At 38.5% G+C, this 13,234-nt stretch overlaps 1 protein-coding gene across 14 annotated transcripts in view; it reads right to left on the reverse strand.

Annotated features, from left to right (window-relative positions):
* Positions 1–1,455: 1,455 nt before the first annotated feature.
* Positions 1,456–13,234, reverse strand: part of OSBPL3 (oxysterol binding protein like 3) — a 92,649-nt gene continuing 80,870 nt past the window's right edge. For all 14 annotated transcript variants that reach the window (XM_056334531.1, XM_056334533.1, XM_056334529.1 and 11 more), the window contains 6 exons: positions 11,240–11,318; positions 8,960–9,104; positions 7,479–7,623; positions 6,671–6,797; positions 5,983–6,105; positions 1,456–4,451 (listed from right to left, as the gene is read on the reverse strand). In XM_056334531.1, the coding sequence (XP_056190506.1) occupies positions 4,355–4,451; positions 5,983–6,105; positions 6,671–6,797; positions 7,479–7,623; positions 8,960–9,104; positions 11,240–11,318 (716 nt within the window). In that variant the 3' untranslated portion in view covers positions 1,456–4,354. The remainder of the gene's footprint in view (positions 4,452–5,982; positions 6,106–6,670; positions 6,798–7,478; positions 7,624–8,959; positions 9,105–11,239; positions 11,319–13,234) is intronic.

Here is a 13,234-nt window from a genome sequence, read left to right on the forward strand (position 1 = left end):
GCCCCTTCCCACAGCACGCTACCCTTACAAGGTCAGACTCCAGCATCCAGGTGGGAAGAAAGTCTTGTTCACAGTCAAGGAAAAGATACAGAAGTAGGCCACAATGTTTATGGGGGAAGTTGTTAACTACAGCTTTTAGGCCAGATTTGTCATTTAAAAGCTTGTTAGAATGGACTGTTTTCCTATTCTTCAGAAATTTTTTTAATAAAGAGAAAAATGGGACACTGAATAAGGACTTTTAGATGTGAGTGGCCCCACAGAAAACCTTAACGGGACTGTAAACAGCCGAGGGCAAGTGGGGGGCATGGAAAGGGGTAAGGTCTTTGAGAGGTTGGTTTTTTGAGACCAGCACTGGACCTTTGCACAACCCCAAAGCTGTCCCTGGTTGTACATTCTGGCACCATGAATTTGTGTTCCTTTCTGCACAGCAATCTGGCTTCAACACTGAAGTGCCGAATAACAGGTGCCTGTGTTTGCAACCACCACCTCCTTCAGGAGCCAGGTTTCAAAAGAAAGCAGCAATCTTGTTTCCAGTCCTTCAAACAAAACTTTTTGGTGGAAGAACAGATCTCTAGGATTTTTCCTTCTCAAAGTTGTGACTGTTTTCACTTTTCCTTCCATGCATCTCATTTTCTGAGCTCTGTATAAAGACCCTAAGTACTTTGCTGGATCTGTATTTCAAAAAGCATCTAAAAGAAGTAGGTCAGTGCTGGCAAACTAACACATAAAGCATATCTCAGAGAGCAGAGATTCAAAGGAACGCAGTGATTAACAGTGCATTCCAGTCCTGGTCAGTCTAAAGGGCACTTTATGCTACCAAGAGTAGCATCCTAAACAAGTTAGGCTGTTTCATAATCCCAAACTTACACTCTACCAAAATCAGCAACCGTGTTGAGTCTGCAAATCTGGAAGTAGAGCTGCGGGTTTCTGTTTCTATGAACATTATTTCCCTGGATAATTTTTTTTTTTCCTTTCTTTGCTGTGTAATTTGAAAACAGAGCCAGTGTTTTAACACCCAAAGGCCTGAGCCGCTCCATCATCTTGATCTAAGTTTATAGCGAGTGTTTTACTTTGTGAAGGGATACACAAAGAAAAGCAGTGTTCTCAACCAGCCCTCCAAAATTGTATTAATTAATGTTTATAAAGTCATCAAATAAAAGAGCTGTACCAGCAGGCAATGGTCATCAGGAAATTTTAAGACTGATCCGTTGAGTTAAACAGCTCGGGGATCATGGCTGTGTATGAAAGGAAGCAGCAAGTTGCCTGATACATTATTTTTACCGGTCAGGATAGGAATGGGGGAACAAGTCCCTCGATGTCAACTATTAAAAACAACAGCTGACTTATATTGCAGAAAGCTAATGTAAATTTTGCACCCATTAATAAATCTGAAGTTCTGGGGGAAAAAACTTAGCAAAATTTCCTATTTTAGCAAGAATAACTGTATAGAGTATATTAAGGTTTGTGAATGATGAGTATATTTTAATGCAGAAATACACAGAAGTCACGTCAAGACAATTTTCTTCCACTTCTTAATATACAGTTTAAAGAAGTTTAACACTAAACCCAGTTGTTTCATACAAAAGTAAGCAGGGACAATTACACTGCAGCTGGAAACATGGGGTCAGAGAATCATTCACAACTTGTTATATCGTGTTTGCAAATGCGTATCTGAGATTTACAAAAGGAGCTATAACTTGTGCAATGATTTTGCTTTGTGTATTTATTAAATTCCCTGGATTATTCTCAGGCATTATTTTTCTGGAGATGGTAGTAATATTCTGAAGTTTACTTTCTTGACATGGGAATTTTAAAATTACAAGAAAATTTTATATCAATGCTTCTTGTCATTAATCAGGTGTATTTTAGACATTTTAGATAAGTATTTAGCAAGATACAAGGCAACACTGCCAGTCTGATTTCTCAAAAATCATGACTTAAACACCCAATATGAGATTAGTTTCATTTAACACCTGATAATTTTAATGCATTACAATTATTTAACTTTGCCTTTTGGCCTCTAACCCTTTTAGTTTCAGATGCTATCAACTATTAGCTCATACGATGAAGTATGGGGAAATCCCCTCCATACATAGAAAATACAAACCCAGCAACCAGATCAGACAGCAATCACAGTAGCTGCCAGATATAACAATGAGCAAGTTTAATGCATCCTCCGCAAATTTTGATCCCTTAAAACCTTTTTTATTTTATCCCCCTATCCTCTTTTGTTATTAAATGAACGTTATTTTTAGTATAAATGGTAATTACCAACAGCAAGGATAATTACAAATATCAACACATTTTTGTGCTAAGTTTTGACAGTTAATACAAGAATAAAACATAGGAAGGGAACAAGCTATGAAGAGATCTTCACTTTCCTTGAAAAACCAAACAGCCCCCAAAGTTTAAGATTTCCTTTGGAATCAAAGCCCAAATTTTGTCTTCATATGGATGTGAACCTTGCCTTATTGTAAGCTGCTGGCGTAGTAGTCGAGTGCTTAAACGATGTATTAAATACAAAGTATTATGCTATCTTCTTTCTTTGGTAATTACGGAATTAATAGTGAGGCAGAATTCCTGGGCAAAGTGAAAAACGGTGAAAAAGCATTCGTCTGCCTTTAAGACAATGGGGCTTCAAGGTAACAGAAAGCAAAATTCAAATATAAATCCAATATGACATCACAGATTTGGTTTAAAATGGAAGCATTCATCGTATTTCCGTCGTGTTACATATAATACATAGATCTATTTTTAATGGGTTTTCTTTAGAACAATGCAGCACACAGTAAAGTGCAAGCTTTTCTAAGCTACTGGTCCTTCTAAGAGTCTACCGTCTCCATGCCATGTCCAATTGTTCCAGTCATAAACCAGTTTAACACGCCAGCGACGCATGGATTTGTTTTGTGTCACTGAAGCGGCGTGTGAGAAAAGGGGGTGTGGGTGGTGACGGGATATAGATCGATAACTTGGAAACTGTTGTTGCCAGAGCCACAGACACACAGAACAGACTTGAAGAATCATATAGGTCAGGCTTGAGTTGCAGATAGACAGGAATGCAAATTATTCTGTTACGACTGTGCCATCTTGATTTGATGGAAAACACAAAAATACTGCCCATCTCTATAATCTTGATGCAAAAGCACGACTTCTGCTACATTTGTTTCCTGCTAAATTTCTGACCTATGATTTAGTAGTTTCACAAATCTAGCCATATGTATAAAATTACAGGAAGGGGATGCAATTGATTTAGTGCAAGATACTTGAATACTTATCTGAACATAACAAACAGAGGAAGATCAAAGACTCCATACACTTCTCCATAAGGCAGATGGTCATTTTTTAAATATAAGATCTTAAATATGCTGTTTATTTCTTAAGAGGTAGAAAATATCAAAATACTAAGAAAAAATTTCTAGCTTAAAACAATCAGCTCACTTTTTAAAAAGTCATACTGTTGCAGTTTTTAGGTTAATAAAAGCAAATGAAGCTACGGAAGCACAGGATTTCGTGCTGTGTAGATTTTACTTACTGGAAAAAGAGAGAGCTTCTTCATCTAGTCATTGCTCCAGCAGTATATACAAAGAATGTCCTCCTTTTGCCCTGTTGGGGGCTATAAATCTGAAGTGGAAATTTTTCCCAGTGGAAAATTTTGGCGATTCCTGCATTTCTAGCACTATATTTAGCTGGGTACAGTTCATGTATAAGGCAGTAGAACCACTGATATAAGCTCAGAACTACTTCTTCCGTAATGCTAAGGAGTAAGCTAATAGAAACAAAAGCTTATTTAAATCTTTTCTACAGGCAGCAAAACATCACTCAGATTCCAGCACCAGCTGATAGTCTGTTTTAGCAATTTATACCAGCCCAGAGACAGCTGAACTACTCATTGAACTGTGGAAGCCTACTTACAGTTTGAGTTGCTAAGGCTTGCACTCTGATTTCTCAGCACAGCTAGGAGAGGCTGCTGCTGTCTCCAATGCAATTCAATAAGGCATAAGTTAACTCAGAACTGACGTTATTAATATTGGAAAAGTAGTGTAAAAGCTCCACTTTGCCCTCTTGCTGCTAACATTCAGTACTATTTATTAAATACTTTATAAAAAGAAGCTAGGGCATTTATACATTCAAATAATCACTGCAATAGTCAAAGGAAACATTAATCATCAGATTCTAAATTAAGCACAATTCTGGTGATATGCACACTTGTACACGTACACACCCCCCACAAATATATTATTTGTGTCTCTGTGTGTGTGTATATATAGTTATATATAGAGAGATATATTTTGTATATACTTCTTTTAAATCAGATCTGAGAATACACACAGAATATCTTCACTTAGCTCCTCTTTCACCAGAGGACAGGATTGTCCAGTTTGGAAAAACCAGGTTCTTTTCTAAGGTCCATGTAAGTTCCATTGCTCACCCAGGAGTCATCGTTGGATTTCCTATCAAAGATTAAACAAATATCTTTAAATGTAAAGCTTGTGTTTTCCATACATATGCTGTGTAATGCTATGCGCAGATACCCAATCCAGCCAATTACCAGCTGCAGTGCAACCCAGTACAGTCTTCAAACACAGCAATATAGCTTGGAGAGCTGAACTGGTGTGTCTGTACCGGGCCTTGGAGACGCACCTCAGTAGCCTAGCGTTCAGCTGAGATCAACACGTATTTCACAGTCACATGCCAGTGCTTAGTACTTAAAACTACACTCCAGGTTTATTTCATGGTCTCAAAGGCAGCTTTGAGTGGAAAGTGGAAATTTACCTTTCACCCCTCCAAAGATGGCCCACCACAGTTATTGCATTCAGTAAAGTTGCTCTCAGTCAAGAAGTGAGACTCATTGCACTAGATACCATATCCTGAAGTAATCAATCTGCTTTTAGTGTGCAATGTTTTTGGCACAACAGCTAATTATTCTTTCAAGCAAATCAAGGCTTGTGATTTGTTGAAGAGAGAAATCACTAGTGAAAAGCCGAATGCATAATTCATATCTACTCTAATACTGGGTTAACACTTTTGCCATATAGTAATTAAATTCTTTATTCTGTTATATAAATTTACAGCACAAACCTCAATTTTCAAATCCTCATTATTATTCACAATTCTCATTGTGAATATACAATTACAAAGTATTAGACTGTCTCTATCCTGCTGGAACCAACGTTTCCTTGTCTTTAGTAGGTATGACTGACATGTGATGAGTTAGCTCACAGTCAGGCATGCAGTGGTCTGAGCCATTCCCTTTTTCCACCTATTTGCACCTATTTTAAACATTTCTATGTTCCTCAGAAGTACAGTACCTATCTATCCAGAAAAAAATTAGGAACCCAGATCTGTTAGCTGTGATACCTAGGTCCATACAACATTCAACTCAGCTCCACTTGTTTCATTGCAGGAGACTAGGAGAAGCTGGACGGCAGAAGGCCGTGATCTCACTAGTGTTCATTTTTGTCTTTTGATGGCTGAAGTCTCATGTTAATTGATTTACAACAGGAAGAAATAAAGTGCCCTCTGAATGATAACTCCCTCTCCATGAAATAGGGGGGAAAGGTACAAATCAAAAACAGCTGTGGAAATGAAAGGCTCCAACTCTGCACACTTCTGCACAGGGCAATCCCACTGAATTTGGCAGAAGGTCAGAAGAAATAATTAAGCTAAATCCAGCTACTTCACTTTGCTTGAAAGAATCAAAGATGCTACATTCACTCGGGCAAATTCAAAAGCAGTCTAAATATCAATCACCATCAAGGCAAAAAAGTCAGAAAGAAATTCAGGGATGCACTAATGAAAAAAATAAAATATATTAATTCTGAGTTTCAAGTAAGTCTGGAGTGGTTTACATTGCCAAAGTATAAAAATCAAGAATATGGAAGAAACCTGGAAAAAACTGGAGCCTGCTCTATGGCAGCTTACAACCAACTCTATAATAAGAATTTCAGTAAATGGTAGCATATGCTAATTATTATACAGTACCTGAAAAATCTAGGCTGATGCTCTAGATTGTTTTCTTCCAGCACCTTCCGTCGTTCTCTCTGTAGCTGCTCAATCCTCTGCTTCTGCATTTCAGCCCCTTCAATATTCCCTTCTTCTAGAAACCTGTAGCACCAGCAGTGATAAGAGACACAATTGGTGCTCCTGTCCTCCATCTTTGCCAGGTCCTCTAGAACTACAGAATCTAATCTTTACAGCAGGCGGTTCACAGTGTTTGAAAGGTAAAATGCTACATCTGCAGACAACTGCACTATCAAAAAGTACTTGAGGAAAAGCAACCCTCATAACCAGCTCAAAGTCATCGTTACATTCTTTTACTTGGATGTTAGCAACAGTAGAAATACCACGGCAGAAAGAAATCTCAGGTGTCTCGGGTTTTGGCTATTCAAACACATTATGTTCAACATCCAGTACCTAAAGTACTGAAGTTTTAACATCTTTGGAAAGGCAGTTATCTAGAAGCATCCAAGAGCCAATTCTAGGAAACACTGGTCCATGACGACTACACCATCTCTTGATAAGTAAGATGTCTGTTTCAGATGCACATTAATGTAGAAATAGAAACACACTGCAGGTATCTACAAAAAATAGTTTGAGCTTAAGGTAAAGTGAGTGTGCAGAAGATTAAGAACTATTTGAGAAAGATATTTAAAGAGTTAAAACTTCTTACCTTTGGTCCGGCCTAAAACGTGTATCAGTGGATGGAAGTAATGACCTAGTTTGCAGGTCCAGTTCATTTAACTCCAGTGCAAATTGAGTAAATCCATACCACTGTTCATAATCTTTAGGCATCGGATCTACAGAAGAAAAGAGTACATGTAGAATTCTACTGAAATGCTGTTATCTTTAGAAGGAAAATTCCAAGCTCCCCTCAGTCCTTTATCTCTGAACCACAGTCTCAATTCTGGGGGGAATAAGAGGTGTTTAATAATGTAACAAAAGACAACATCCCCCTTGATAATTGCACTGCAACAAAACAGATTTCTGTTCTCTCAGCTGAATCAGAGCACAACTGTGATGAAGGCCATGGCATTAGCATAGTGCTTTTTCAGACTACAGTAGACAAAACCCCACGAGTTTGAGAGAAGGTTGGATATGGCTGTCCTTGTCCTTACAGAACTGAGCTTCGTGGGCTATCGTCCAATGTTTAACACACAAAATACACAACACTTCTCTACACAAAAAATGAAGGGGGTTGTTCATTCTTTTTTTGTCTTCCTTTTAGCGTCCTCAGTACCCACTTCATGCCCAAACATGAAAATGAGAAAGAATGGAGCAAGTGCAGGCAGCCATGGGATTAAGTTCTCCGTATAATTTAAATGATGTTTTCTTCTGGTCTAGATTTTAAACGCTTGACAAAAATGTAATATTCCACCATAGAAATAACAATAAGTTGGGGCATAATAAAGAGATGAAAATAGTAAGCTTATTCTCAAGCAGATCCTAAGTTCTCTACATTAGCCATTCCGATCACTAACTTGCTCTCCATATGCAGTTTGAAGATGAAGTTGTCCCACAGTACAAACTTTCATGCCACTTCCCAAAAAGTCGATGCACAACTTTTCCAGCTTTATCCATGACACTGCCTTCGATCTCATGTGCATTTGGATTCCAATACTTTGCCTAGAATTAAAAGGAATGAGGGGAAAAAAGGTGCATAAGCCGTCAGGTGTCAGTGATTTTGCCATGTCAGTAGCACCATGCTGCAGAGTGGTTTTCTGCAAAGTATTCACTTAGGTGTGCATTACAATACCATATCCAAACAACTGCTGTTGGTATTATTAATCAGCTTATTAAAATATTAATGTTGAGAATTTATTTGCCTTTTTTGGGGACAGTACTAGATAAAGCATAGCTGACCTTGAATTTTGCCCAATAACAGGTAACACTGACTTCTTAGTTATCTACATCTTCCCCAGATTTGCAGAAGAGGAAGAGAAGGAACTTATACAGTAATCTCCACTTTAGACAATTTGCAGTATCACAGGTGTAAGACTTGCAGGCTCTCAATCTTTACAGTTTGAACTCTAAACATCCACTGCAACTCTGCAAATATAATACAGTACTTTCAAGCGAGTATTTAAAAAAGAAAAATCAACCTATTGCTTCTAAGACAGCACCAAGTATTCAGGAAAACAAAGAAAAGGGAACTTTCCTTCCGCTGCTGAGCCTGCCATGCTGCACAGGTATGGTGAAGTACTTAGGCTATATCTATATGGTCTGTTTCTATGCAAAGCACAGCCTTTCTCCAGCGATCAGATACAGAAAATGCAGGTTAAGGCAAGTCTCCTAGCATGCTTTGCAAAACTGTTTCTTAAGTTAGAAATTTTGGCATCGTATTAGGTTTTCATTGATTTTCCTTTACTAGGAAGAAGTCATCTATTGTCAAAACCTAATTTTAATTGCAGTTATTAAGGGCATTTCCTGAGGAAGTCATATCTTGATGCCTTGTACTGAAGCAAAAGCTTTGAGTGACACGGCAACCTCTCACTTAAACTCCTCTGAGTACCTGCAAAGGGCTAGAAAAGAGCACTGGGTGAAGCACCGCACGTAAGCACTGGTTCTATGGTTGCTGAATTAATGCAACCACAGCACATGCCAATGGGTTAGCAGGAGGTATGTGGTAAACCCCTGTCAGTAGACATCTTGTGCCTACCTCTCTCATCAAACCCATGGTAGGCTTTTCATCGTATTTCCTTTCCTTCCCTCATACTTTTCCGCATCTCCAGTTGAATCACCTTAGAAAGCTGTTGCTTCTCTTTCTGGCCTGGCTCCACCTAGTGAGCAGCAGTTCCTTCAGAGTTACAGTTTCTCAAAGAATCACATGTAATTACAGCAGAACTCTAGGAAAATGTAGCTTGTAAGCAGTTGTACTGGGCTTCAGCAGAGAACATCCACCCACTGCTGTGTCTGTTAGAAAAGGCACTGCCAACATTGCTGTGGTTACTGCTGTGGTTACCTTTATAAAAGTCAGTTTGCAGTGGCAAGTGTCATCATTAAGATTTTTGATGATGATCTCTCCATAGTGTTCAATCCATCTCTGCCCACTTAAGATGTTATGGATACAAGATGTCACCTTGTTCCATGCAAAATGGTCTTTAAAACTGTAAGAAAAATACACAGAAGAAAAATCTCATGCCTTGTTCAAATGATCTCATATACTTGTGAAAAAAAAACCTGCAGAGAACTTGATTAGAAAACCCCACAAAACAATTTTCTCTTCTGAAATGCCTCATCTTCTTGTCCCACACCTTCTCAAAACCAAACCCTATGACAACAATCCTGTCTACTAGAAAACCCTTTCCACTTCTGCTATTAACAGAATAGCAGAAATCCATACAAATGGATTCAGTTTTTTCTCAGTTTACTTGCCCCTCTTTATCAGTTTTAGGTTTCCAAAAGTAATCATTCTAATATCTTCTCCTGGCTGAAATGCCCATTTCACAGCTTGTAACACAGTGACAACTGAAAACACAAGGACGTGGGCCACCAGAGTCATCAGAAGACTTATTGAGTGGAATGGGCTTGGCTCAGGCTCTCAAGGCTGCACCTATGTGTGTGCTTTAGGTGAGATCAAAAGTTCTCACCAGGTAGTTCAAGATGTAGTCGCACACTGGAAGACAGCAAATAGGGAGAGATAAACAAATACCAATAGGTAATACAATATTTTATCTTTTATTAAAGAACTAGATGTTCTTATAAAACAGCTTTATAAGATGTCAAGAAAAGGAAAGCCTCTTGAAGACATATCTACAATTTGTTCTGGGTATTGATAGTGAAGTTGCTACTGGTAAGGTAAAAGGTAAACTTACAAAGCGCCATTTTCCTCAGAGCAAGTGCCTTGCACACATCCCATGAGGGTATTAGAATCTTCCTTACCTCCCCTTAATCACTTGCTTTCACTTGCTTCTTTGGAAGAGCATACACAAGCATAGTTTTTAGACTAGCAGAGAAGTGTCCAATTTGCCCCACAGTAACTTGTTTTCCTGCTCCTACTTGCAGGTCACGTGCTCTATCATGCATGCTAAAAATAGTGTATTTGCTCCAAAAATAACCTTTATATTATTGCTTCATTTTTGCCTATAGCCTCAGTACCTTTTCTGTATGGAATTCTGTATCAGATACACAGGGTTACAAACAGCATGTATGGATCAGATTATTTTCCAGTTCATCGGCTCACCGTGGGCCTTACTCTGTTAGTTACCTTGCCTCTGAACCCCCACTCACATCCTAAAGACCCTTCACTCCACAGCTTAGGCTAGCAGCTGTGAACACAGAATGTTTTATACATTACCTTTTGGACATTTTACTATATCACAATTTTACCTACTTAAGAGAAAAGGCATGCTTAGTCACTTAGTCTGGTGAGTGCTAGGTTCTTGAGTTATTTTTCTTTTTACCCCCACCCCCCCCACCCCTTTTTTTTTTTTTTCAGTTGGCAGAATAATTATTTTTGTAGACTCTCTTTGGAAAACAGATTTAATTGGAACACTGCTCAACCTTTAGACCTCCGGTTCTGCAAATATGATGGATATAGGCCAAATTTTAAGGGATTTTATTTGTTGACCTATAATGGGCACACTGTCAAGCCAGCATAGGAACACTGCAGATTTTTAAATTTTTTTGAAAAAATTAAACTGTATTCAACACTTAGCTACAGTGGCTGCTTACTTCCTGGGACAATAAACACCAGACATGTAACAGTTCTCTTTTTCACTTACAATATTTATGCAGTGATGATGGCTACTGGCCTCAACTACAGACCAGGACCCCATGGTGTTAGGGTCCGTACAAATATGGGTACAAAAGACATGAGCAACACCAACATCACCCTCCTCTGCCAAAACCATATTCAAGAAAAGAATTCATAGCTTCCTCTACCATGCAGTTTTTCCCTGTGAATGCATAAAGCTTGAAATTCAACTGAAGTATGAAAACACCAACTTTTCTTTTTGCAGAAAACACAGGAGTGATGTTTTTTATTTCATCGTTTGTTTTTTATAACCTTTGAAAGAGTTAGGGCTTCTGTTTTATGCTTCTGGGTTTGCTTTGGTGTTTTTCTCCCCCCCCCCCCCCCCCCCCCCCTTTTTTAAAAAAAACTAAATCTTAATCACCAGTTCTTCCCAAAGGTCTAATATGGCACAGCACAGTTTGTTCTTATCTGGCTAAATGTGGCTGCAGTGTGTGCAAGCATGTATGTGCCTCTGTGTGAACAGCAATGCATGACTTCAGCACTTACGCTGGAAGAGTTACATGTGTTGTACCAACTGGAACAATTTCCATGGACTTTCCCCAGAATTTGTTTTTCCATCTTACATCTGAAACAGGAAGAGGAAAAAAAAAAAAAGGACAGGTTTATAGGAATTCATAAATCACAGGAATTCATTCATAGGAATGGATAAATCAATCTATTTCTGCGTTCCACTTTCTTTTCAAGAAGTGCAAAATAACATGGTGCAACAGAATAAGAGTTCAAAGAATGCTGTGGACCTTTAAACATGGGTTTGGGTTTTGCTTTTTTTTTTTTCATTATATTATTGGGTATTGAAATAACAAAGGAACAGAAGTTTAAAAGTCCTCTCTGAAAAACTTTTTCAAAAGACAGAAATTTGAAAAAGTTATAGACAGTATATATTTCTCTGCAATTCAGTTGCTAGTGAATGAATGCAGACATTTCCAAAGAAAAAAGCAGAATTTCAAATATGAATATATAAGAACTAAGACCATCCACAGTGAAGAAGAAAATGCTTCAAAGGGCACAAAATTGCAGAGGGATTTAGTCCAACTTCCTCAGTGAGTTTAACTGGCCTTTTGAAATCTTGTTTGAATCACAGAAAGATGTGTCTAAGTCTCACATCATTTCTCAAAAAAAAAAAGATGAGAAATTTCAATGCAAGTTTAGCAAAATTTATTGAGCAAAAACATCTGGAAGAGAAAGAAACATAGACAGAAAAGCATGGCAGAAGAGTATAGAGTTAAATTGGGCTAGATAATCAGGCAGTAACTTTCACAGTAACTTCAGAGCTTAGGGGAATAGTATCCTTGCTGTATTAAGACACTAGGAACTCCATTCTCTGTCCAATCCGAAAAAAGAGGGAAAAATTCATCTCTAGTCTCAAAAAGATGCCAGTACTAACAGAAGGAGAACAAAACACTGTCTCCTATGCAGTTGTGGGGGGCGAAGCTGTTATGCTGGCTGTGAGATAGATGCTCAAACCGTAGGTAGGAGATTACACATCTCCTCAGTATGTATGTGCAAGTGATAGGACTGAGCCACACCAAGCTGCCTACTATTGCAAAGGCTGGAATGGGGCATAGGGCAGAATTCCTCATGGAAAAAAAATTATCCTTTTCTTATCACTTGAGAGAAGGACCTTCTGGTTTATTTGGTTTTGGAGTTTGCTGCTGGGTCAGCATCACCCGGCTGAGTTAAAATGTATTATTAGACCGTGTTATGTTCTAAGTTTTCGTAAATGGCAAAGCTGTCCCACAGAGATAAACATCTTGGGAACCAGTGTGCAACCTGATCATGCAAAAATTTTAGGACAAAGTGTTACTTCAAAGCTATGCCCAGACTAATTCAGGCACAGATGTTGTAATAGTTGGAACTTTGTATTCTGCATTTCCATTGTTCATGTGTCTACACTCCTCTGCAAAAGCAGATTCAGCTTTGTAAGTCTGGGAAAACAATTTCCAAAATAACTGTCACTGTCAGAACCCAGTCTTCTGGCTCACTAGAGATGATCAAAAAATTTTTTGGTGGTGAAACAGATGAACTAAAGTCAGCGTCTGGTGGGATGACAGAACTACTCTGGCAACATTGCTGAGGGCTGTCTCCTTTTCAGCTGAGGAGATAATATGGTAAGTGAAAAGATCTTTACACACAGAAAGAAATTACCTCACTGGAAAGCTACCTTTCTGATTAACTTGATGTTAACCTTTCCGTGTAAGTTAATATAGCCCCATAAAGAGAGGCCACAGCATTTACAAATTGCCTTTGCATTGGAAAAAAATCATTGTCTAGATCTCCCATCAACTCAGTTAGCCACATTTAAACCCAAAACAACAAAATCCCTGCTGCACCCTGATTGAGTCTCCTGTGCTCATCAAGACCAAATCTCACACTCTCATTGATCAGTCTCAGCTCTCAGCTCTACAGAAGAGCTTTGTTCTCTAAAATATTTGAGTGACAACAGTTGTCAAGATCTGTTAAACAAATCAGTTTCACAAGTTG

This window comes from Falco biarmicus, chromosome 4 (assembly GCF_023638135.1).
Source record: "Falco biarmicus isolate bFalBia1 chromosome 4, bFalBia1.pri, whole genome shotgun sequence".
NCBI classification, from domain to species: Eukaryota; Metazoa; Chordata; class Aves; order Falconiformes; family Falconidae; genus Falco; species Falco biarmicus.